Source organism: Ranitomeya imitator, chromosome 2, assembly GCF_032444005.1.
Source record: "Ranitomeya imitator isolate aRanImi1 chromosome 2, aRanImi1.pri, whole genome shotgun sequence".
NCBI lineage: Eukaryota > Metazoa > Chordata > Amphibia > Anura > Dendrobatidae > Ranitomeya > Ranitomeya imitator.
Window position 1 is genome coordinate 762310512 of NC_091283.1, and position 27658 is coordinate 762338169.

The window sequence follows — 27658 nt, forward strand, 5'->3', positions numbered from 1 at the left end:
AGGGCTACAATTTTGTTTCTGGTGTCCTTTGACAGCTCTTTGGTCTTCACCATAGTGGAGTTTGGAGTCAGACTGTTTGAGGGTGTGCACAGGTGTCTTTTTATACTGATAACAAGTTTAAACAGGTGCCATTACTACAGGTAATGAGTGGAGGAAAGAGGAGACTCTTAAAGAAGAAGTTACAGGTCTGTGAGAGCCAGAAATCTTGATTGTTTGTTTCTGACCAAATACTTATTTTCCACCATGATATGCAAATAAAATGATAAAAAAAACAGACAATGTGATTTTCTGGATTTTTTTTTCTCAGTTTGTCTCCCATAGTTGAGGTCTACCTATGATGTAAATTACAGACGCCTCTCATCTTTTTAAGTGGTGGAACGTGCACTATTGCTGACTGACTAAATACTTTTTTGCCCCACTGTATATATATATATATATCCCTGTTTGGCTTTTAGCCAAGACGGCTGACCGAAGCTCAGAAAGACGGATAAAACAATTAGAAATTCCCTGTCAGACCGTCTATGTAGACTGACTGATTCTCCATTGAAGGTAGTCTGTCAGCAGGTTTTTGCAAACTAGTCTGAAAGCAGCATAATGTAGAGACAGAGACCGTGATTCCAGTCATCCATCCATTTATGTGTCACTTATTTGGTCTCTTGCTGTAGGATTGATAAAAATCACAGTTTTATCAGCAGATTGTCACTACTAAACCTGTTCCCAGGTAGTCCTCTGTATTCATGAGCTCTGTATAACTCTGCCCTTACCAGCTGGTTGGCAGCTTTCTGCCTATGCAGAGTATACACAATTGAGAAAGGAAAATGGTTCAGCCTCTGGAATCAAAAGGTGGAAGACAAAGCTATGTCTTTTATTGGTGATTGTTGTTATAAATCCATACACATTGCAATGATGGGGGTGAGAAGAGACCTCCACCCATCGTTGTAAAGTGTATGGATTTTAACAAAATTCACCAATAAAAGACATGGCTTTATCTTCCACCTTTTGATCCCAGAAGATGGACCTTTTCCTTTCTCCATTGAGTATCTTTAAAATCCTGTACAGGCGACCTTGTGTTTCCAAGTAATCTGGATTTATTAAGAAAGGGTGAGCTGGTACTATTACTTCATGCACACAGTGTACACAGTAAGCTGCCAATCAGTGGTGTGAGTGGGGTTATACAGGGCTCAGCATTCAGAGAACTGCAGCAGACAAAATAGTCATTTATCAAAACTACAGCAAGGAGCTTAGCAAGTGACATCTCAGGAAACTCTAGCCCTTAATCATGCTGCTCTCTGGATAACAAAAAGCTGGTGGCACATTCCCTTTATCTCATGCTACAACAGAGACTCTACATAAAGCAAAACTATACTACATTTTTAATGAAACCCAATTTCAACAATGATTTTTAGCCCAAAATCTGCACTGCGTTTCACCTGTGGATTTCCTGCGTTTTTTGTGCGGTTTTACACCTGCGGTTTCCTAGGTGTAAAACGCTGCGGAATCCACACAAAGAATTGATATTCTGCGGAAAATAATCCACAGCGTTTCCAAGCGGTATTTTCCGCACCATGGGCACAGCGGATTTGGTTTTCCATAGGTTTACATGGTACTGTAAACCTGATGGAACACTGCTGCGAATCCGCAGCGGCCAATCCGCACCGTGTGCACATAGACTAATTCTACAGGTATGTGCACACGCTGCGGAAAACGCTGCGGATCCGCAGCAGTTTCCCATGAGTTTACAGTTCAATGTAAACCTATGGGAAACAAAAATCGCTGTACACATGCTGCGGAAAAACTGCACGGAAACGCAGCGGTTTACATTCCGCAGCATGTCACTTCTTTCTGCGGATTCCGCAGCGGTTTTACAACTGCTCCAATAGAAAATCGCAGTTGTAAAACTGCAGTGAAATGTGCAGAAAAACCGCGGTAAATCCGCCATAGGCTGTATTTCAGTCAGGCATGATTGACTCCGAAATTATATACCGTTTCAGGCGAAGAAAAAAAAAACAAACACAATTTGAAAAGCCCCACAGGACTGAGGCTGCTTTCACACATCAGTTTTTTGCAGTCAGACAATCCGACGAATTTTGAAAAAAAAAAAAAAAAAAAAAAAAGATACAGCAACAGTTGGCGTTGCATCCGTTTTTTCTCATACACTTTTATTAGCACCGGATTGCAACAGATGGCCTCACGTTTCATCCGTCAAAAATTCGTTTTCCGGTGGCCGGAGAAAACGTACATAGTAACGTCTATGTCCGTTGAAAAAAAAAAACAGAAACCGTAAGGTCGAATGATGGAATCCGGTGACGGGTTTTTTTTTTTGTTTGTTTGTTTTTTTTTTTTAAACAAATCATGCATCATTCCATTCTGGAGTCAGTCTCTCTCTCTCAAAATAGCCGGCAGATCCACAAGCTCGGATCCGGGGGAAAAAGAAAAAAAAAAGTCTCACATCTGTGTAAATAAGAAGAAGAAAATAAAAAAGCGCATATTCATCACTGTAATGAGCGGTACCATGTGACCGCTCACACAGGACCTGCTGCCGGCGCTGAGAGCATACATCGCAGGAGCTGGGTGAGTATTTCTCGGCAAGAGGGCGGGCGCACAGGGAATAAGAGGCGGGAGGTGACCACAAACTTTATTTTTAACACTTGAGGGCAGAGGATAGTACTGCAGTGCGCAGGCGCCGGAAAGGTCAGAGGCCCGGCGCCTGCGCACTGCAGTACTTTGTCTGCCCTCAACAGGGCAGAGCAAAGTACGCCTGCGCCGGAGCCGTGGCTGAAGATCAGAAGAGGATGTCTTGTAATGAAGATGGGAGGCGCCGCAGCGGACCAGAGACGCCCATCCGACCTGACCAGCAGCGGGACCGCCCCTGGGTGAGTATAATATAACGTCTTTTTCTCCTTTTTCAGGTAACATCGGGGGCTTATCTACAGCATTACAGAATGCTGCAGATAAGCCCCTGATGCCGGTGGGCTTACCTCACCCGCGATTTTCGGGGTGACAGGTTCCCTTTAATGGGGTCCAGCATCACCTGACAGTTTACAAGAATGTGAAGGTGAGGCACAAAGCTACTAGAATGAAGAAAATGCAAAATCAAAGTATTGTGATGTCTCAGTCTTAGGGTAAGCTCACACAGGGCGTTTTTTTATGCTAATTTTCAGCTGCTTTTTACAATACCAGCAAAGCCTATGAGAGGAGTGTGTGTCTGTGCTGTCTGCTTTCAGGAGGGGAGCGGCCCCTGCAAGGAGCAGTGTGTTGTGTGATCCATCCAAGCATCTGCAACAGGCTGCCAGCTCCTGTGTATGATGAATACAAGAGTCAGAAACTGTGAAACAAGAGGGCACCTGTCCAGGGCAGTGCAAGGAGCAACAACCTGCAGCATCCGGAACCAAACAGACATACGGTAACTTGAGAAAGTCATGTTAGCCGAAAATTTGTAAATATTGAGGTCTGTATTTATCGTTTATTCTTCATGAATACATCATATTGGAATCACAAATAAAAAGGTTTAGCTCAAAAATATTTTTTTGCCTGAAGAATATCTCTCTTGCTTGAAGATTACATTTGAGTGCCGGAGTTGATCTATATTTACGGTACCTTTTTTTTCTCCAGAGCACCAACTTTATAAATATTTTGAGCACCCCATAATTTATTCAGTTCTATTACAATAGATAAGACGGATGCCAACCCCATCTCCTATGACCATGGGGTGCTGTATTAGGACACTGATAGCGTCCTGCTTCTACTGTGAAAACAAGATGTCGGCCCCCAGTGCCTTCTTTAAACTCCTATAACACACGAAATATGTTTCAAATGCATTCAAAACTTGGTTATAACATCATGTTATGCTACATTACATTGATTTATTTATTAATGATATACAAACGCGGTACCTTCCCTTTAAGTGACAATGGCAAGGTTTCAGAAATTTGGCCCAGTCATTAAGTGGTTAAAGGAAAGTGGACCCCAAAAGCTCGAAAATAAACAGATTACGTACTTGCTCTCCCTAGGTACTGTGAAGGCTCGCCGCTACCGTTCGCTTCTTGGTTGAAGCATTAACATCACATAGAGCATTCGACCGCTGCAGATAATCACTGAGCTCAGTGCAGTCTACATGGACACAGACCTTGATCTTAGCAATTGGCAACAGAAACGATGTGGTCTGTTGACATACACCGCTTCAGCCAAAAACACAGAAGAGAACAGCTAATAATAATAAATAATGCAATCAGCTGCATGGGAGAATATTATTAACAGTGTGAACACAAGGCCTTAGGGTATGTTTCCACGTTCAGGAAACACTGCGTTTTTTACGCTGCGTTAACCCGCAGCGTCCAGATGTTACAGCATAGTGGAGGGGATTTAATGAAATCTTGTCTCCACTATGCATTAAAAGACGCATGCGGCAGACCCGCAGAAACGGACTTGCGGCACATCTTATAAGAACGCAGCATGTCCTTACATTGCTGAAACAACGCAAGGACAACGCAGGTGACCTGCCAGTGACCTCAGGTGCAGATTTGGTCAGGATTTTACCTGCATAAAATCCTGACCAAATCCTGATGCAATCCTGAATGTGGACACGTACCCTAAGAGAGATGAATAAAATAGAATTAGACTTACCGGTAATTCGGTTTCTAGGAACCTTCCACGACCGCAGTATCGGAACCCTAATTGGGGACAGGAAACAAAGGTTAAATACCCTCCCCTTCCTGCAACCACCAGTGTTTTTTCTGGACACAGTAGCATGTATAGTTACTACTCAAGTGCAGGAATCATCCAATAAGAATATCAGATAGGGAGGGAAATTAGTGCTGTTGTGGAAGGTTCCTAGAAACCGAATTACCGGTAAGTCTAATTCTATTTTCTCCAGTCACCTTCCACGACAGCAGTATCGGAGTGATACCAACAGCTAATTTCTTTAGGGAGGGACAACTGCCTGCAGAACACGTCTGCCAAACGATAGGTCAAATTTAGCCTGTAATGCCTGGTGAATATATGGACTGTCGAACAGGTGGCAGCTCTGCATATCTGCTCAGACTATGCGTTCCCTCTCTCTGCCCAGGAAGTCGAGACTGAATGGGTAGAGTGAGCTTTTAGCGATGCCGGGGGTGCAAGCTTCCGGGATGAATATGCAAGACAAATGGCCTGTTTGATCCAGTTAGCGATCGTACTTTTAGCTGCTTTTTTGCCTTTATTCCGTCATGAAAACTGGATGAATAGGTTTTGGTCTATCCTCCAACCTTCCGTTTGTTGGAGGTAGCAGAGGACCACCCTGCAGACATCCAGGGTGTGAAAGGCTTCTTCCTTTGGATTAGAGGGATTTGGACAGAATGAGGGTAGAATGATATCCGGACTTCTGTGGAAGTCCGAGACCACCTTAGGCATAAAGGAATGGTCTAGCTTAAGGATTATGCCATCCATGGTTATGGTTAAATATGGCCCCTGTACTGACAAAGCCTGTAGCTCTCCTATACGCCTAGCGGTAATGATTGCTACTAGGAAGACAGTCTTGAGGGTCAGGATTTTTAAGCTGATGGCTGATAAGGGCTCAAAAGGTTTCCCCCGTCAGACTATTTAGTACAAGGATCAAATCCCAAGCAGGGGTCTGGACATGGAGCCTAGGGTGAATCCTAGTTGCAGATGTCATGAAACGTCTAACCCAACGGTGGCCTGCTAAATCCTGATCAAAAAAGGAACCCAATGCCGACACCTGAACTTTTAGGGTGTTAGGCGAGAGTCCTAACTCCAGTCCCTTATGGAGAAATTGTAAGATTTGTGCGATATTGGGATGGAATGGATCAGTTTTGTTTGGGAAACACCAGGATGAAAAATGTTTTCAAACTTTGCCATAGATGGCGTTAGTTATTGGTTTACTACTTTTTTGTAGGGTTTGAATGACGTCATCTGAGAGACCTCTGGCTCTCAGAATCTCAGCCTTAGTAACCAGGCCGCCAGTTTCAGTCTGTGTAAGTCTGGGTGTAGCAATGGTCCCTGCTGAAGAAGGTCGACTATCTGAGGTACAGTAGAAGTATCGTGCCTTCCAGAGACATGTCTGCTAATGCGCCGTACCAGCTTCTTCCTGGCCACATCGGTGCTACCAGAATTGTTGTGACTCAGTCTGCCCGGATCTTTTGTAACATTCTTGGTAACATTGGCATACGCCTTCCCGCCAATTCCGGAGAAAAATTCCAAGGATGGGAGAAGGCATCCAGTCCCTGTGCTTTACTTGAGGGGGTTGAGGGAGAAGAAAGTGCTCGACTTCGTGTTCTGACTGTTGGCAAACAGATCCACATTGGGACTTCCCCATCTCCGGACCAGGGATAGGAATACCTCTTGGTTTAGAGACCATTCTCCAGGATGGAAATCTCTCCTGCTGAGGAAATCCGCCTGGGCATTGTCCGATCCCTTTATGTGCACTGCCGAGATGGACAGGAGGTGTTTTTCTGCCCAGGGAAAAAAAAAAAAAAAAAAAAATCCTTGCAGCAGTTAACTTCAGGCTGGTGTATTTCATGCCTCCTCGGTGTACGAGGTAGGCCACTGTAGTCGTGTTGTCGGACATTACACGTACATAGCGACCTTGGATGAGGATAGATGCAGCTTTTAGCACCTCCTCCACCGCTTTTAGTTCCCTCAGATTCGAGGATCTGGACCTGATGTTTGGGGGCCACAACCCTTGGAAGTGGGAACCTTCCATTATGGCGCCCCAACCTCTCTGGCTTGCATCTGCTGTGAGCACCTTCAGAGGAATTTGATCCCAGCTGACTCATCGTTGAAGGTTCTGGGAGTTCAGCCACCATGAGAGGGAGGATTTTACGTGAGTGGGAAGAGGAATCCTCCTGGTTAATGCATTCTGGCGTCCTTTTGAATGCATCAGGATGTGGGACTGAAGGACTCATGTGTGGGCCTGGGCCCAGGAGACTGCTTGGATGCAAGACGTCAATGAACCCAGGATTGACATCGAGTCTCTTAAGGTTGGAGTCCTCTGACTCCTGAACCTGGAGATCCTGTGGACAAGATGACTTGACGGTCCCTGGGTAAAAAGGACCTTCTTTTCCTCGAGTCCAGAAGAACTCCTAGGAATTTTTTCCTTGAAGATGGATGGAGGTCTGACTTCTCCAAGTTCGGAATCCACCCCAGTGATTTCAGGATATCCAGGACGTTCGTCACATCCTGATTCAGACGAGGAATGGATGGAGCGACAATAAGAAAATCATCTAGGTACGGGATGATACAGATCCCTTGTTGTCGGATGAAGATTACTGCTTCTGACATGATCTTGGTAAAGACCCGTGGAGCTGATGAGACTCCGAATTGAATTGATAATGGCTGGTTCGATGGTTTTGGGCCACTGCAAATCTGAGGAACTTCCTGTGGTCGGGATGCATCAACACATGATAGTATGCGTCCCTCAGATCTAACGTAGCCATTACCCAGTCCTGACCAATCAGCCGGATTGCTGATCTGATTGATTCCATTTTGAATCTTCGATATTTGATCACTTGATTTAGGGGTTTCAGGTTTATGATAACCCGGTCTTTCCCAGAGGGCTTTTTCACCAAAAATAGTTGAGAATAGTGACCCTCTCCTATTTCCTGATGAGGTACCCGGGAGATTACTCCTGCCTGAAGCAGACCGAGAATATCTGCATTGAGGGATTCCCGAAGGTGTGGAGACTGTAGGGAGGTAATTGTTACACGTGAGGAGGAGGACTCTCGAATTCTAACGTCAGGTCTTCCTGTATGGTACGCAGGACCCACTGATTTGTGGCGATGGCCTGCCATTGGGAAAGAAAACCTGAGAGTTGGCCTCCGACCAGAGAGCAGTCATTGTTTCTCAGGGGTCTGCTGGGGTTGGGGGACGAGGATGTTCCTGGTTTTAACCCCTTTGGGGTAGCTCCACCGACCGGTTTTACCTTTACCCCTTTAATTTCTCTGGGGGACTTGATCACAGGAGGGACGAAAAAAGCGTTTCCTAGAGCTTCTTTGCTCTGGAAGAGCTTTCTTTTTATCTGTAGCCTTGTCTAGGATGTCATCGAGGGCTGGCCCGAACATATAATGTCCCTGAAAGGGAATACCACATAGTTTGGACTTAGAAGTTATGTCACCTCCCCAGGATTTAAGCCAAAGAGCTCTCCTAGCGGCTACCCGCACAGATTCAGCGGAAGCATCCGCAAGGAACCCTGTTGCCTTCTGAAGAAGTGGTAGGGAATTTAGAATCTCCTCCCTTGATGTCCCCTGAGAAAGGTGATTTTCTAAAGGTACGTAACCAGAAAAATAGGGATCTGGCAACACATGCAGAGGCCACATTTGTCTTCAGTAGATTAGTAGATGTGTCCCAGGATTTCCTTAGAAAGCTCTCGATTTTTCGATCCATAGGATGTTTGAGCTGCGAGGAATCCTCAAAAGGGTAGGGCCGTTTTTTTGGTTACCCTGGACACCTGTACATCTACTTTAGGCATTTCCCCATAAAGAACAGTCCCCATCAAGAGGGAAACAATTCTTTAATTTTGATGGGACACTCAAACCTTTCTCAGGTAGGCCCCACTCATGAAGGACAAGATTTTCAAAATTCTCATGTATAGGGAACCCCTTTGGTGTCCTAAGCATTAACCCTCCAATCATATCCTGAACGGAGTGACTCGCTACCCCCTCCTCCACCCCTCACCATGGAAATTAGGCTACGTTCACATTTGCGGTGTTGGGCGCAGCGTCGACGACGCATACCGATGCATGCGTCATGCGACCCTATCTTTAACATGGGGGGGCGCATGGACATGCGCCGGTATGCGCTGTATTGCGATTTGCGACGCATGCGTCATATTAACGCACAGAGAGGGCGCAGAAAACGCTACTTGCAGCGTTTTTCCTGCGCCGAAATTCCTTCTCTGTACGATCCTATGACAACGCATGCGTCGCAAAACGCTGCGTTGTGTATTTGCGTTGTTGGTTGCATTGCCGACGCTGCGCCCAGCAACGCAAATGTGAACGTAGCCTTAGCTCTTCCATATCTTCGGAAGAGAAGAGATATTTGATATTCCCTGGACCTCTATATGCCCCCTTCCCCCACCCCCGTATTTTTACCATATGCTTTGGAAATGCTAACATGTACTTAGTCCTGCCAATAAAGCTCATTTGAATTGAATTGAATTGATATTTTTTATTATCAGATTTGGGGGTGAAAGTAGAACCCTCATTCTAAATATAAAAGCGACCAGGGGCGCTGCATAAAATGTGTATTAATACTGGTAGTACTCCTGCTGCGAATAAACGGACAACTACCTAAACTGTCCGATGTAAAGTGAAAAAACACCAACGAGATATATATATATATATATATATATATCCGCGCTGGAGGTACCATAGGATCCAAACATAATCATAGAAAAACTTTCTAAATAAAGTATCTATCCTAACATGAATAAGCAGTGACCATATTGGGAAATGTTGCAGCATTTACCTTGCATATAAGATGTAAATTATTACCGGATATTAACATGCAGGTGTCTCCTAATCCGGAATTCCCAAATGTTTGCCCGATGGTAGAGAAATCTTCTGCTATCTTTCAAACAAGTATGTGAGGGTAGGGTGTAAAAAAAGCCTGTCCCGGCCGGTGACAGACACCCTCTGCCTCACAAGTGTTGTTACCTGATCTTCAGCGCAAGACGGCGCTTACACACGCCGATTGCCGGCGAGGTGCAGGAAGTTTGCAGGACCTCGCGTGACGTCACATGCACGTGATGCTTCACGTGAACGGCTTACGGAATGCACACAGTGCCAAAAAGGTTCTATCCAACGCGTTTCGGAGTCTGCGGACTCCTTCCTCAGGGATGGATCGGTGCATGTCGGAAGTACTTCTTATATTATGTAGCGAGTGGTAGCGCTGGGTTCGATTGGTTGAAGATAAGGAGTTAAAAACTGCTGTAAGCCCATCATATGGAGAGTGGAAGCATTGGGTTCTAATTGTTGAAAGCGAAAAGTTCAATCTCGCTATTAAGCCCATTCGGAATTAATGCGTTTAATTCAAAGATCCATTTGCTTTCCTCCCTTGACATCTGGTGGATGAAGTTACCTCTCCGCCAGTTCCTTTTTACAGTCTTGATCCCAGTGACCACGATATCTTTTATAGAGCCCTCATGATATTCCTCAAAATGTTTTGATAGGGGATGACCCGCAAATTTTTTGTTAATATTGCGTAGGTGTTCCCCTATACGCTATACGTGTGCTCATGGGACGGATAGTGCGCCCTATATACAATTTTCCACACGGGCATTTTATGCCATAGATCACTCCTCGGGTGGAGCAGGTTATGAGGTCCTTAATTTCTACCTCATTATCTTTATAAGTGATGCTCAATTGTTTTTCCGTATTCAATTTTCTGCACGGAAGGCACTTTTTGCATGGAAAAAAGCCAGACAAGGTTTGTGATATATTTCAAAAACCTGACCTGCACATCCAAACATAGACTGAGTGTGAACAGGTGCTGAACCCAGAGTCGCCAACTCGTATATAGTTAAGTAAAAAGGGCAGCACACTGCAGCGCCAAAACATGCAAACTTGAAAACACGAAATTTGAACTGCATTACTGCACTAGAAATATGAAAAATGAGAGCTTTTAGCGCATAAAAATGGCCATATTTATGTGTACCTCGTAGCCACTTTACGGCATCTCTCTTATACGAGGTCCTACGCTTGACCTACCTCATTGAGAATAAACGTCTCCATCTGAACGGGTACATGTGCCGTAAAGTGGCTACGAGGTACACATAAATATGGCCATTTTTATGCGCTAAAAGCTCTCATTTTTCATATTTCTAGTGCAGTAATGCAGTTCAAATTTCGTGTTTTCAAGTTTGCATGTTTTGGCGCTGCAGTGTGCTGCCCTTTTTACTTAAGGTTTGTGATATAGACGGTAGTGTGGGCGGCGTCGGTTTACGAACAGATGGAGCTAATATGTTACCTAAATTGCTAGCCCTCCTATAAATAAATCGTGGATATTCTGTTAATGTGTTACCGATTACCCTATCTTCCTTAAGTAAACTCCAATGTTTATTAACGATTTTTTTCAAAAAATAACTATTGGAGTTATATGACGTTATTATCAGTATCACTTCATTTCCCATGGTGTTACTTTTTTTCTTTTTTTGTTCAAGAAGTTTTTGTCTTGGCTTTTTCTCCACTTGTTCCTTAACCCGTGTCAACGTCTCCTCATCATATCCTTTCTGACAAAACTTCTCTATCAGAGTATTTGTCTCCTTTTTGTAGTCCTCTGATTTAGAGCAGTTTCTATGGGCTCTTATAAATTGGCTCTTGGGTACGTTCAAGAGCCAACTAGGTAAGTGGCAACTGCTTAATGAAATGTAATTATTTGAGTCGGTAGGTTTGTGATATAAAGTGGTTTGGATTCTATTCTCCTCTATAAAAAATTTTAAATCTAAAAAATTTATTTCTTTATTACTTGTGGTAACTGTGAACTTTAAAAAATAATTATTTTTATTAAGACTATCAATAAAATCTAGTAATGAAACTGGGCCTCCCGACCATATAAAAACTATGTCATCTATATTCTCCCAAATGTCCTCTGAACCCGAGGTATGGATCTCGTCAGAGTCAGAATCAATAGGAGTCATCTTCCTTTTCTTAGGAGGAGGGGGCTGTGGTGTCGGGGCCTGGGACAGGGTCACCATAGAGGAGTGAACCTCCTGTCTGATGAGGGTTCTGAGGCTGTCCAGAAGAAAGGGCTGTTCACTACGCAGCACTTCATCCGTGCATTGTTGGCAGAGCTTTTTCTTATAAGCGAGGGAAGCTTGGACGTACATGCACCACACTTGCGGCTGGGCATCTTATCTTTTCTAAGGGCAGGGACCTTGTCTCCCTAAAAAGAGAAAGGTGGACTAAGCCACTTCATAAATAACTGGACAGCAAGCGACCTCATCCTCTACTTACAGTAGGAGGGTGATGCTAGGCTCTGCAGAAGCAGAGTGCAGGGGGTTTGTCGCCGTCCATAGGGTCAGTCAGTCACCGGTCACAAAGGGACAGACAGAGGCCTTACCTGGAGGCTTCCCCCGAACAGGAATATACGTGCATTGAGGTCGCCAGCGAATTTAGTGCTCCTCCTCCTCCCCAGGGTCCGTAGGGGGCGATGTCAGTAATCGCCAGTCATGGCTGCCGCAGGATTTTTAGGACGCCGGCCGGCGCGCGCACGCGAGCTCCAGCGCATGGAGACAAAACCGGAAGTTCTGACGCGTCACTTCCGGTGCGCACGCGCGGCCTCCGGCAGCAGCGAGGAGGGAGGAGAGAGCCGGGGGAGCTACAGGAGGACCCTGGTGCGCTTCACCGCCTTGCTTTGCCCCACGAGGAGGCACAGGAAGAGCGGGATAGGGGTCCCAAGTCACACGGTGGACGCGGAGATGGGAGCAGTCACAGGAGGAGGAGAGCGGAGCCCCCGACCTCGACTAAGGTAACAGTGCTCCGACTGCCGGCCACACTATCAGAGAACCTCTTCATGCCCCATAGGGGACAGGAAACAACACTGGGGGTTGCAGGAAGGGGAGGGGTAATTTGTTTCTTGTCCCCTAATAGGGCGGGGAGACATCCTCCGATACTGCTGTCGTGGAAGGCGACTGGAGAAAAAAAGGCTTCCTTTTTTACAATGCAATCTTCAGCCATTAACATAAAGTATAGGTAGATTCCAGGTGTAATGACAGATTATAGGTGTAAGATATGGGTAATGGACTGACCGGTGATGTTTGAACAGCAGCTTACTATTGATCCCTATTCCTTTAGCAAACACCACGAGACCCAGGATGTTGCTCCACTTTACGACACTGATCTTTCACAACAGGCTATTCACAGCATTCAGAATATCCAAGAACAACTACCACTAAAGTGACAGATGTTCGGCGTTAGTGAGAAAGCACATACATGCATGAGTAAGCCATGGGAGACAGTTCTGCATAACTGGAAATGTTGGTAGATGAGCCTAGCCCTTGGGCTATGCTCACACAGTAGGATTATAGGTCGCACCTACAATAGATACCTGTGATTATAAAGGATTTGTACCATGGCAATTAGAGAAGACTGCATAGGACGTCAAGAATCAACTAAGGTCTGCACCCAATGCTTTCGGCCACACAAAACACCAACAGGGACGCCTTAATTATGTGACTGCAAAATCTAGATAAACAGATTTTCATTTTTTTTTCTTAGATTTTAGCATAATAGAGAAATGTAAGATATACCATAATCGTGTAAGGAGTCTATTATATACCACAACCACACATAAATGTTACAGCTGGTCAGCTCTGTAGACAGCATTAAACTTCAAGCTCAGAAGTGTGACATGAACGCTTGTCACAACCATTCCTCCACATATATTGTGTATCAGATCTGCAGCATCAGATACACAAGCACGCTGCCACATGTGAACATGGCCTGAGGCAGAGTTCAGTACGATGAAGATCAGAAGACATCAGTCGTCTCATGCCTTCTATTCATAGCCACAAGATCTAGATGTGACTGAGCATGCTGCTTCACCAGTGCTGCTCCAAGTGTAAAGTGCAGCAGCCCATGTGGACGATGGAGGGATGATATGCTGGATGTACCAACATCTCATCTAATGACTACTGAATACTAAAAGTGCAGCTGATCAGCAGCAGCCGATTGGCTGCAGTGGTCACCACACAACAGTACGATGTCACCGCAGGGGGGGCAAAGAGTCAACGTTGGAGGAGTGGTGCCGGTCTAGGTGAAAAGTACAGTATATGTTTTATTATGGTCACTTTAGCTTTTGAGAAGGGATTGTTCAGTAGTTACCAACTTCCCACAGGGTAGACCCCAACCCCTGCCTAGATCAGTTATTAATTCTGGATGAGATTTGCAAGCACTACTGTCCTGACCTCCCTCTCACACAAGATGTTTGGGAAGGCTGGGAGAGTCAGGCTGTTGAATTTACACCCTGATGCCATTGGGTAACATCAGCTTTCTCTCATCTCTATACAGAACATGGGCAGGATTGGCCGACAATATGTGTATATGAATGTTTGCAGTAACTAGCTGTCGGTCAATACACAAGCGTGAGTCCATTTCTCATTTAAAGAGACCCTGTCAGCACGATTTTATAATGTACAGTAAAGACATGGGTGTAATGTCGCTGTAATACTGATAACTACGGTAATAACAAAATCCTCTTTGTTGCTTCTTTTTAATCAGCATTTGACGTGTTCTGCTAATTAGATCTCAGTGCACATGGGGTCTTCTCCCAGTCTGTTTCCTCAAACCCTCTGCAGCCTCCTGTTTGAAATCTCAGCAGTGACCGGTCATTCACAGACCAGAGGCAGGCGGAGGTGCCGGGAGGGGGTATGTGTCCACGGGCCGTTTTACATCCGGACTAGCTGAGGACTGAACGCTGCATAGAGCCGCAGCGTTCAATCCGCAGCGTCCAGACATTACAGCATAGTGGATATTATCAGTTTTAAGCGTGCCCTAAAAACTCATTTGTTCAGACTGGCCTACCGCCTCAATGCATTAACCTAACGATCCCTGTGTGGCCTAATTATAATAAAAAAAAAAAAAAAAAAAAAAAGGTTCCTCGCATCATGTTCTCATACACTTTATGCAGTATTAGCCCTCTGTGTCTGTACTGCTACATACTTAGGCAGTTAACTGGTTCATGCAGCTTTATATGAACACCCGAGCCTTACACTATGGCTGGTCCGAATAACTAAAGCAATTGTTACCATCCACCTCTCGTGTCTCCCCTTTTCCTCATAGTTTGTAAGCTTGCGAGCAGGGCCCTCATTCCTCCTGGTATCTGTTTTGAACTGTATTTCTGTTATGCTGTAATGTCTATCGTCTGTACAAGTCCCCTCTATAATTTGTAAAGCGCTGCGGAATATGTTGGCGCTATATAAATAAAAATTATTATTATTATTATTATTAAATCCCGTCTCCACTATGCGTGGTAACACGCACCCGGCGGCCCTGCGTTTCCGGACATGCGGCACATCTTTTTAGAACGCAGCATATCTGTTTACCTTGCGGCGTCGCTGCGCTGCAGCAAGGTAAAACACAGAACCCTATGTGTGGGGTGCGATGATTCCGGATGTCTGCCATGAACACATCCGGCATCATCGCGTCTACAGAAGGGGGCGGATCGAGTTTTCCGCTCCGTCCAAAGAGCTGGCCATCCTGAACGTGGACACGTACCCTAAGGTGTATGATCATTTAAAGGGAATGTCCAGGACTCCCATATTGATGACCTATCCTTACGGTAAGTTATCAATATAAGATGGAGGAGGGTCAGACACCCGACACCCCCACAGACCAGCTAATCTCATCTGACCCGATAGAAGCAATGGGTGAAGCAGAACACAGCAGCTCAGAGCATTGTGTAGTGGATGCTGACGATTCTTGCAATTTATATCCAATTTGCTTGAAAGTGACTGTAATACTCAGCATTATCCAACATACAGTGCAGGAGCTGTGGAGATCTATCGCTCATATCCAACCACTGCAGATAACAGCGGATTTGGTGGGGGTCAGACATCCATTACCACCTGACATAATACAGATCAGGACTCACCCATTAATGACCTGATGACCCCTTTAAATACTCACCAAGATGTCTCACATGCCATGAATTGCTCATGACAAGTTGAACTAGGGAGGAATTCACCTCTGCTATGCATCCAACTGACAGATTTACAGGGCAATGATGGGACCAGAAATGGGTTATGACAGGACAGTCCCCAGTCTGTTCTGATCTCAGGTGCAGAGTGACAGCTGTATGATTAGAAGATCAGTGTGTGAATTTGCCGGCCCACAGGCGCCCAGCGCACAGTCGGCCCACAGGCGCCCAGTCGGCCCGCAGGCGCCCAGCGCACAGTCGGCCCGCAGGCGCCCAGCGCACAGTCGGCCCGCAGGCGCCCAGCGCACAGTCGGCCCGCAGGCGCCCAGCGCACAGTCGGCCCGCAGGCGCCCAGCGCACAGTCGGCCCGCAGGCGCCCAGCGCACAGTCGGCCCGCAGGCGCCCAGCGCACAGTCGGCCCGCAGGCGCCCAGCGCACAGTCGGCCCGCAGGCGCCCAGCGCACAGTCGGCCCGCAGGCGCCCAGCGCACAGTCGGCCCGCAGGCGCCCAGCGCACAGTCGGCCCAGCAGGCGCCCAGCGCACAGTCGGCCCGCAGGCGCCCAGCGCACAGTCGGCCCAGCAGGCGCCCAGCGCACAGTCGGCCCGCAGGCGCCCAGCGCACAGTCGGCCCGCAGGCGCCCAGCGCACAGTCGGCCCGCAGGCGCCCAGCGCACAGTCGGCCCGCAGGCGCCCAGCGCACAGTCGGCCCGCAGGCGCCCAGCGCACAGTCGGCCCGCAGGCGCCCAGCGCACAGTCGGCCCGCAGGCGCCCAGCGCACAGTCGGCCCGCAGGCGCCCAGCGCACAGTCGGCCCGCAGGCGCCCAGCGCACAGTCGGCCCGCAGGCGCCCAGCGCACAGTCGGCCCGCAGGCGCCCAGCGCACAGTCGGCCCGCAGGCGCCCAGCGCACAGTCGGCCCGCAGGCGCCCAGCGCACAGTCGGCCCGCAGGCGCCCAGCGCACAGTCGGCCCGCAGGCGCCCAGCGCACAGTCGGCCCGCAGGCGCCCAGCGCACAGTCGGCCCGCAGGCGCCCAGCGCACAGTCGGCCCGCAGGCGCCCAGCGCACAGTCGGCCCGCAGGCGCCCAGCGCACAGTCGGCCCGCAGGCGCCCAGCGCACAGTCGGCCCCCAGGCGCCCAGCGCACAGTCGGCCCCCAGGCGCCCAGCGCACAGTCGGCCCCCAGGCGCCCAGCGCACAGTCGGCCCCCAGGCGCCCAGCGCACAGTCGGCCCCCAGGCGCCCAGCGCACAGTCGGCCCCCAGGCGCCCAGCGCACAGTCGGCCCCCAGGCGCCCAGCGCACAGTCGGCCCCCAGGCACCCAGCGCACAGGCGCCCAGCGCACAGTCGGCCCACAGGCGCCCAGCCGGGCGTCCCCTCCCCATGGCAGGTCAGCAGGAGAGGATTTCTCCCAATATCAGATCCCCTGTACGGCCCCAATATCCTCCTGTAGACCAGCACCGGCTCCTCTCAGCTGATCCCACAGGTTACATACAGAGGATATATAGACTCTCCCTCAGATGTAGCAGAGCTGAGCTGGTCCCTGTGGTGCAGGATGCAGACACGTCTCACAAGCAGCCAGCACACAGGTGTAACCTTTGGCCACATACTCAGCTCTGCTAGACACACAGGGTGTAGTGTGGGCTCCCTGCTCACCAGAACATGTTCTGCAAGTTTCTTCCTCCCAGGGAATAACCTTCAGGGTGTGGTAACAAGTGGAAACACTGACGTACGAGCCACCCGGCAGCGCTGCCATGTTACACACCCCTGCCGCCCAGTGTCATGGCAGAATGTAGCAGAGCGGAGTTTGTCACCCAACAGGACTGCACATAATAAATAACAGCCAAGTCACAGAGTCAGCTCTGCTATATGCGCAGGTCTGCCGAGCGCGGCACGTACCCGCCTCACTACAGGATAATGACGCCACAAACTTCCCAGGAACTTGCGCCCCCTCCCAGCACTGAGCTATGTGCCCCCCGAGGAGGCACAGCCCCGGAGCCGCCTCACCTTGTCCCCGGTGCCGCACCGCTGCAAACAGGAGGAGGCTGACAGGACCCGCAGCTGCCAACACCGAGACGTCAACACCAAATCCCTCGGGTGGGAGGTAACTATGCTGAACGTACCCCTACCCGGAAGACAAGGTGGTTCTGCCCATCACGTGACGTCCCCTCCAAGAAATGTGTGCAGGGCGGGACAAGGGAGGGTTTCGTCTTCTGAAGGGCCGGCGTGTACCATGGCAACCACTGGGGGGCGGGGCTGCTGACAGAGAATAATATCCTTATTATAGGACACTAGATGGTGGCCCCATTCTAACGCATCGGATATTCTCTAGAATATGCATGTCCACATAGTATATTGCCCAGCCTCGTAGTATATTGCCCAGCCTCGTAGTATATTGCCCAGCCTCGTAGTATATTGCCCAGCCTCGTAGTATATTGCCCAGCCTCGTAGTATATTGCCCAGCCTCGTAGTATATTGCCCAGCCTCGTAGTATATTGCCCAGCCTCGTAGTATATTGCCCTGTGATGTAGTATATTGCCCAGCCACGTAGTATATTGCCCAGCCACGTAGTATATTGCCCTGTGATGTAGTATATTGCCCAGCCACGTAGTATGTTGCCCAGCCACGTAGTATATTGCCCAGCCACGTAGTATATTGCCCAGCCACATAGTATATTGCCCAGGCACGTAGTATATTGCCCAGCCACATAGTATATTGCCCAGCCACGTAGTATATTGCCCAGTGATGTAGTATATTGCCCAGTGATGTAGTATATTGCCCAGCCACGTAGTATATTGCCCAGCCTCGTAGTATAGTTCCCAGCCATGTAGTATATTGCCCAGCCACGTAGTATATTGCCCAGCCTCGTAGTATATTGCCCAGCCTCGTAGTATATTGCCCAGCCTCGTAGTATATTGCCCAGCCTCGTAGTATATTGCCCTGTGATGTAGTATATTGCCCAGCCTCATAGTATATTGCCCAGCCACGTAGTATATTGCCCAGCCATGTAGTATATTGCCCAGCCTCATAGTATATTGCCCAGCCACGTAGTATATTGCCCAGCCACGTAGTATATTGCCCTGTGATGTAGTATATTGCCCAGCCACGTAGTATATTGCCCAGCCACGTAGTATATTGCCCAGCCACGTAGTATATTGCCCAGCCACGTAGTATATTGCCCAGCCACATAGTATATTGCCCAGCCACGTAGTATATTGCCCAGTGATGTAGTATATTGCCCTGTGATGTAGTATATTGCCCAGCCACGTAGTATATTGCCCAGTGATGTAGTATATTGCCCAGCCACATAGTATATTGCCCAGCCACGTAGTATATTGCCCAGTGATGTAGTATATTGCCCAGCCATGTAGTATATTGCCCAGCCTCGTAGTATATTGCCCAGCCATGTAGTATATTGCCCTGTGATGTAGTATGTTACCCAGTCACATAGTATATTGCCCAGCCACGTAGTATATTGCCCAGTGATGTAGTATATTGCCCAGCCATGTAGTATATTGCCCAGCCACGTAGTATATTGCCCAGCCACGTAGTATATTGCCCAGTGATGTAGTATATTGCCCAGCCATGTAGTATATTGCCCAGCCACGTAGTATATTGCCCAGCCATGTAGTATATTGCCCAGTGATGTAGTATATTGCCCAGCCACGTAGTATATTACCCAGCCACGTAGTATATTGCCCAGTGATGTAGTATATTGCCCAGCCACGTAGTATATTAGCCAGTCACGTAGTATATTGCCCAGCCACGTAGTACATTGCCCAGCCACGTAGTATATTGCCCAGCCACGTAGTATATTGCCCAGTTACGTAGTATATTGCCCAGCCACGTAGTATATTGTCCAGCCTCGTAGTATATTGCCCAGCCATGTAGTATATTGCCCTGTGATGTAGTATATTGCCCAGCCACATAGTATATTGCCCAGCCACGTAGTATATTGCCCAGCCACGTAGTATATTGCCCAGTGATGTAGTATATTGCCCAGCCACGTAGTATATTGTCCAGCCTCGTAGTATATTGCCCAGCCATGTAGTATATTGCCCTGTGATGTAGTATATTGCCCAGCCACATAGTATATTGCCCAGCCACGTAGTATATTGCCGAGCCATGTAGTATATTGCCCAGCCACGTAGTATATTGCCCAGCCACGTAGTATATTGCCCAGCCACGTAGTATATTGCCCAGCCATGTAGTATATTGCCCAGCCACGTAGTATATTGCCCAGCCACGTAGTATATTGCCCAGTGATGTAGTATATTGCCCAGTGATGTAGTATATTGCCCAGCCACGTAGTATATTGTCCAGCCTCGTAGTATATTGCCCAGCCATGTAGTATATTGCCCTGTGATGTAGTATATTGCCCAGCCACATAGTATATTGCCCAGCCACGTAGTATATTGCCCCGCCACGCAGTATATTGCCCAGCCACGTAGCATATTGCCCAGTTACGTAGTATATTGCCCAGCCACGTAGTATATTGCCCAGCCACGTAGTATATTGCCCAGTCACGTAGTATATTGCCCAGCCACGTAGTATATTGCCCAGCCATGTAGTATATTGCCCTGTGATGTAGTATATTGCCCAGCCACATAGTATATTGCCCAGCCACGTAGTATATTGCCCAGTGATGTAGTATATTGCCCAGCCATGTAGTATATTGCCCAGCCACGTAGTATATTGCCCAGTTACGTAGTATATTGCCCAGCCACGTAGTATATTGCCCAGCCATGTAGTATATTGCCCTGTGATGTAGTATATTGCCCAGCCACATAGTATATTGCCCAGCCACGTAGTATATTGCCCAGTGATGTAGTATATTGCCCAGCCATGTAGTATATTGCCCAGTCACGTAGTATATTGCCCAGCCACGTAGTATATTGCCCAGTGATGTAGTATATTGCCCAGCCATGTAGTATATTGCCCAGCCACGTAGTATATTGCCCAGCCACGTAGTATATTGCCCAGTGATGTAGTATATTGCCCAGTGATGTAGTATATTGCCCAGCCACGTAGTATATTACCCAGCCACGTAGTATATTGCCCAGTGATGTAGTATATTGCCCAGCCACGTAGTATATTAGCCAGTCACGTAGTATATTGCCCAGCCACGTAGTATATTGCCCAGCCACGTAGTATATTGCCCAGCCACGTAGTATATTGCCCAGTTACGTAGTATATTGCCCAGCCACGTAGTATATTGCCCCGCCACGCAGTATATTGCCCAGCCACGTAGTATATTGCCCAGTTACGTAGTATATTGCCCAGCCACGTAGTATATTGCCCAGCCACGTAGTATATTGCCCAGTCACGTAGTATATTGCCCAGCACAGAGCCACGTAGTATAGAGACTTAAAAAAAAAAATAAACATATACTCACCTTTCCGAAGGCCCGTTGAAGTCCTGCTATACTCACCCTCCGCCCCCTTTCTCGCTCCTCTCCACGCTCCCGGGATCGCTCCATTGCAAGCGGAAGCTTGCGGTCCCGTCCCAGGGCTGGTGTGAGCAGGACCTACGATGACGTCGCGGTCACATGACCGTGACGTCATGGCAGGTCCTTGTCGCACACCAGCCCTGGGACAGGAGCGGATGCTGCCACTTGCAATGGAGTGGTCCCGGGAGCGTGGAGAGGAGCGAGAAAGGCGGCGGAGGGTGAGTATAGCAGGGTTTTTGTTTATTATTATTTTTATTATTTTTAACATGACATGTTTTTACTATTGATGCCGCATTGGCAGCATCAATAGTAAATAGTTGGGGACACACAGGGTTAATAGCAGCGGTAACGGAGTGCATTACACCGCGGGCCGTTACCGCTGTCATTAACCCTGTGTGAGTGGTGAGTGGAGGGGATTACGGAGCGGGCGCCGGGCAGTGAGTGCAGGGGAGTAGGGGAGGGACTAATCGGACTGTGCCCATCGCTGATTGGTCGCGGCAGCCATGACAGGCAGCTGCCGAGACCAATCAGCGAATGAATAACCGTGACAGAAGGACAGACAGACGGAAGTGACCCTTAGACAATTATGTATATAGATATATTGTGGACTAGATGGTGGCCCGATTCTAACGCATCGGGTATTCTAGAATATGCATGTCCACATAGTATATTGCACAGCCACACAGTATATTGCCCAGCCACGTAGTATATTGCCCAGTCACATACTATATTGCCCAGCCACGTAGTATATTGCCCAGTCACGTAGTATATTGCCCAGCCACGTAGTATATTGCCCAGCCCACATACTATATTTCACAGTCCACATAGTATATTGCCCAGCCACGTAGTATATTGCCCAGCCACGTAATATATTGCCCAGCCCGCATAGTATATTTCACAGTCCACATAGTATATTGCCCAGCCACGTAGTATATTGCCCAGCCCGCATAGTATATTGCCCAGCCACATAGTATATTGCACAGCTACGTAGTATATTGCCCAGTCACGTACTATATTGCCCAGTCCGCATAGTATATTGCCCAGCCACGTAGTATATTGCCCAGCCACGTAGTTTATTGCCCAGTCAAGTAGTAGATTGCCCAGTCACGTAGTATATTGCCCAGTCACGTAGTATATTGCCCAGCCACATAGTATATTGCCCAGCCACGTAGTATATTGCCCAGTCACGTGGTATATTGCCCAGCCACGTAGTATATTGCCCAGTGACGTAGTATATTGCCCAGCCACGTAGTATATTGCCCAGCTACATAGTATATTGCCCAGTGACGTAGTATATTGCCCAGTCACATAGTATATTGCCCAGCCATGTAGTATATTGCCCAGTCGCGTAGTATATTATTATTATTATTATACATTTTTATAGCGCCATTTATTCCATGGCGCTTTACATGTGAATACGAGGCAAATATAGACAAATACATTAAACATGAGCAGATAGCAAGGCACACGGGTACATAAGGAGGGAGGACGTATATTGCCCAGTCACGTAGTATATTGCGCAGCTACGTAGTATACAGCACAGAGCCACGTAGTATATTGCCCAGTGACATTATATTGCCCAGTGACATAGTATATTGCCCAACCACGTAGTATATTGCCCGGTGATGTAGTATATTGCCCAGCCACGTAGTATATTGCACAGCAACGTAGTATACAGCACAGACATGTAGTATAGTGCCCAGCTACGTAGTATATTGCCCAGCCACGTAGTATATTGCCCAGCCACGTAGTATATTGCCCAGCCACGTAGTATATTGCCAGCCACGTAGTACATTGCCAAGTCACGTAGTATATTGCCCAGTCACGTAGTATATTGCCCAGTCACGTAGTATATTGCCCAGCTACGTAGTATATTGCCCAGTGACGTAGTATATTGCCCAGCTACGTAGTATATTGCCCAGTGACGTAGTATATTGCCCAGCCACGTAGTATATTGCACAGCGACGTAGTATACCGCACAGACACGTAGTATACCGCACAGACACGTAGTATACCACACAGACACGTAGTATACTGCCCAGTCACGTAGTATATTGGCCAGTCACGTAGTATATTGCCCAGCTATGTAGTATATTGCACAGCCACGTATGTAACAGGTTAAAAAATAAAAAATAAACATATACTCACCTTCCGAGGGCCCCTTGTAGTCCTGTCGCCTGTGTGCGGTGCACACGGAAGCTTCCAGTCGCAGGGTTGGTATGAGCGCAGGACCTGTGATGACGTCGCGGTCACATGACCGTGACGTCATGGCAGGTCCTTCTCGCATAGCATCCTTAGCACTGGAACCTGCCGCTTGCACTGCCGAGGATAGGACGCGACGTCGGAGGGTGAGAATAACCTTTTTTTTTTATTATTCTTATTTGTAACATTAGATCTTTTTACTATTGATGCTGCATACGCAGCATCAATAGTAAAAAGTTGGTCACACAGGGTTAATAGCTGCGTAACCGGGGAGCGTTACACCGCGGGCCGTTACCGCTGCCATTACCCTGTGTGAGTGGAGGGGAGTATGGAGCAGACACTGACTGCAGGGAGGAAAGAGCGGCCATATTGCCGCCGGACTGTGGCCGTCGCTGATTGGTCATGTCAATGGTCGTGGGCGTTTTGCCACGACCAATCAGCGACTTGGATTCCATGACAGACAGAGGCCGCGACCAATGAATATCCGTGACAGACAGACAGAACTTATTTTTCCTCCTAAGCACCAGCTGGTATTGTGTGCGGGTGACCCTGGTCATTTATATTAGACAGACAGAAGGACAGATAGAAAGATGGAAGTGACCCTTACACAATTATATAGTAGATTCAAACGGCTGAATGTGTCAGACTCGGTAGTAACGTACGTACATGTAATATCGTACATACATGCCTATACGGCGGCCTAGTGCGTAACATAACGTACATACACATCTATACGGCAGCCTAGAGCGTAACATAACGTACATACACATCTATACGGCAGCCTAGAGCGTAACATAACGTACATACACATCTATACGGCGGCCTAGAGCATAACATAATGTACATACACGTCTATACGGTGGCCTAGAGCGTAACAACGTGCATACACATCTATACGGCGGCCTAGTGCGTAACATAACGTACATACACATCTATACGGCAGCCTAGAGCGTAACATAACGTACATACACATCTATACGGCAGCCTAGAGCGTAACATAACGTACATACACATCTATACGGCGGCCTAGAGCATAACATAATGTACATACATGTCTATACGGTGGCCTAGAGCGTAACAACGTGCATACACATCTATACGGCGGCCTAGAGCGTAACATAACGTACATAAACGTCTATACGGCAGCCTAGAGTGTGACATAACGTACATACATGTCTATACGGCGGCCTAGAGTGTGACATAACGTACATACATGTCTATACGGCGGCCTAGAGTGTGACATAACGTACATACATGTCTATACGGCGGCCTAGAGTGTGACATAACGTACATACATGTCTATACGGCCGCCTATAGTGTGACATAACGTACATACACGTCTATACGGCTGTCTATAGTGTGACATAATGTACATACACGTCTATACGGCGGCCTATAGTGTGACATAACGTACATACACGTCTATACGGCTGTCTATAGTGTGACATAATGTACATACATGTCTATACGGCGGCCTAGAGTGTGACATAACGTACATACATGTCTATACGGCGGCCTAGAGTGTGACATAATGTACATACACGTCTATACGGCTGTCTATAGTGTGACATAACGTACATACATGTCTATACGGCGGCCTAGAGTGTGACATAACGTACATACATGTCTATACGGCGGCCTATAGTGTGACATAACGTACATACACGTCTATACGGCTGTCTATAGTGTGACATAACGTACATACATGTCTATACGGCGGCCTAGAGTGTGACATAACGTACATACACGTCTATACGGCCGCCTATAGTGTGACATAACGTACATACACGTCTATACGGCTGCCTATAGTGTGACATAATGTACATACACGTCTATACGGCCGCCTATAGTGTGACATAACGTACATACACATCTATACGGCGGCCTAGAGTGTGACATAACGTACATACACGTCTATACGGCGGCCTATAGTGTGACATAACGTACATACACGTCTATACGGCCGCCTATAGTGTGACATAACGTGCATACATGTCTATACGGCGGCCTATAGTGTGACATAACGTGCATACATGTCTATACGGCGGCCTAGAGTGTAACATAACATACATACAAGTCTATACGGCGGCCTAGAGTGTGACATAATGTACATACACGTCTATACGGCGGCCTAGAGTGTGACATAACGTACAAACACGTCTATATGGCGGCCTAGAGTGTGACATAACGTACATACACGACTATACGGCGGCCTATAGTGTGACATAACGTACATACACGACTATACGGCGGCCTAGAGTGTGACATAACGTACAAACACGTCTATATGGCGGCCTAGAGTGTGACATAACGTACATACACGACTATACGGCGGCCTATAGTGTGACATAACGTACATACACGACTATACGGCGGCCTATAGTGTGACATAATGTACATACACGTCTATACGGCGGCCTAGAGTGTGACATAACGTACATACACGACTATACGGCTGCCTATAGTGTGACATAATGTACATACACGTCTATACGGCGGCCTAGAGTGTGACATAACGTACATACATGTCTATACGGCGGCCTAGAGTGTGACATAACGTACATACATGTCTATACGGCGGCCTAGAGTGTGACATAACGTACATACATGTCTATACGGCGGCCTAGAGTGTGACATAACGTACATACACGTCTATACGGCTGTCTATAGTGTGACATAATGTACATACACGTCTATACGGCGGCCTATAGTGTGACATAACGTACATACACGTCTATACGGCGGCCTATAGTGTGACATAATGTACATACACGTCTATACGGCGGCCTAGAGTGTGACATAACGTACATACACGTCTACACGGCCGCCTATAGTGTGACATAACGTACATACACGTCTATACGGCGGCCTATAGTGTGACATAACGTACATACATGTCTATACGGCGGCCTAGAGTGTGACATAACGTACATACACGTCTATACAGCCGCCTATAGTGTGACATAACGTACATACACGTCTATACGGCTGCCTATAGTGTGACATAACGTACATACACGTCTATACGGCCGCCTATAGTGTGACATAACGTACATACACATCTATACGGCGGCCTAGAGTGTGACATAACGTACATACACGTCTATACGGCGGCCTATAGTGTGACATAACGTACATACACGACTATACGGCGGCCTATAGTGTGACATAATGTACATACACGTCTATACGGCGGCCTAGAGTGACATAACGTACATACATGTCTATACGGCGGCCTAGAGTGTGACATAACGTACATACATGTCTATACGGCGGCCTAGAGTGTGACATAACGTACATACATGTCTATACGGCGGCCTAGAGTGTGACATAACGTACATACACGTCTATACGGCTGTCTATAGTGTGACATAATGTACATACACGTCTATACGGCGGCCTAGAGTGTAACATAATGTACATACATGTCTATACGGCGGCCTAGAGTGTGACATAACGTACATACACGTCTATACGGCCGCCTATAGTGTGACATAACGTACATACACGTCTATACGGCGGCCTATAGTGTGACATAACGTACATACATGTCTATACGGCGGCCTAGAGTGTGACATAACGTACATACACGACTATACGGCTGCCTATAGTGTGACATAACGTACATACACGTCTATACAGCCGCCTATAGTGTGACATAACGTACATACACGTCTATACGGCTGCCTATAGTGTGACATAACGTACATACACGTCTATACGGCCGCCTATAGTGTGACATAACGTACATACACATCTATACGGCGGCCTAGAGTGTGACATAACGTACATACACGTCTATACGGCGGCCTATAGTGTGACATAACGTACATACACGTCTATACGGCGGCCTATAGTGTGACATAACGTACATACACGTCTATACGGCGGCCTAGAGTGTGACATAACGTACATACAAGTCTATACGGCGGCCTAGAGTGTGACATAACGTACATACATGTCTATACGGCGGCCTATAGTGTGACATAACGTACATACACATCTATACAGCCGCCTATAGTGTGACATAACGTACGTACACGTCTATACGGCTGCCTATAGTGTGACATAACGTACATACACGTCTATACGGCCGCCTATAGTGTGACATAACGTACATACACATCTATACGGCGGCCTAGAGTGTGACATAACGTACATACACGTCTATACGGCGGCCTATAGTGTGACATAACGTACATACACGTCTATACGGCGGCCTAGAGTGTGACATAACGTACATACACGTCTATACGGCGGCCTAGAGTGTGACATAACGTACATACACGTCTATACGGCGGCCTATAGTGTGACATAACGTACATACACGTCTATACGGCGGCCTAGAGTGTGACATAACGTACATACACGTCTATACGGCGGCCT

General features: G+C 47.5%; 1 protein-coding gene across 5 annotated transcripts in view; it reads right to left on the reverse strand.

Moving 5' to 3' along the window:
- ANXA7 (annexin A7) overlaps positions 1-27658 on the reverse strand; it is a 118236-nt gene that overhangs the window by 58524 nt on the left and 32054 nt on the right. For 2 of the 5 annotated variants that reach the window (XM_069753390.1, XM_069753389.1), the window contains exon 1: positions 17629-17769. The exons of 1 other annotated variant lie outside the window; for it this stretch is intronic. Coding sequence is in view for 1 of the 4 variants with exons in the window: in XM_069753387.1 (XP_069609488.1) it covers positions 12052-12086 (35 nt within the window). In the remaining 3 variants the exon portion in view is untranslated. Of the gene's footprint in view, positions 1-12051; positions 12123-17628; positions 17770-27658 lie in introns of those variants that run through there. 2 more of the 5 variants (XM_069753387.1, XM_069753388.1) reach the window with 2 other exon arrangements.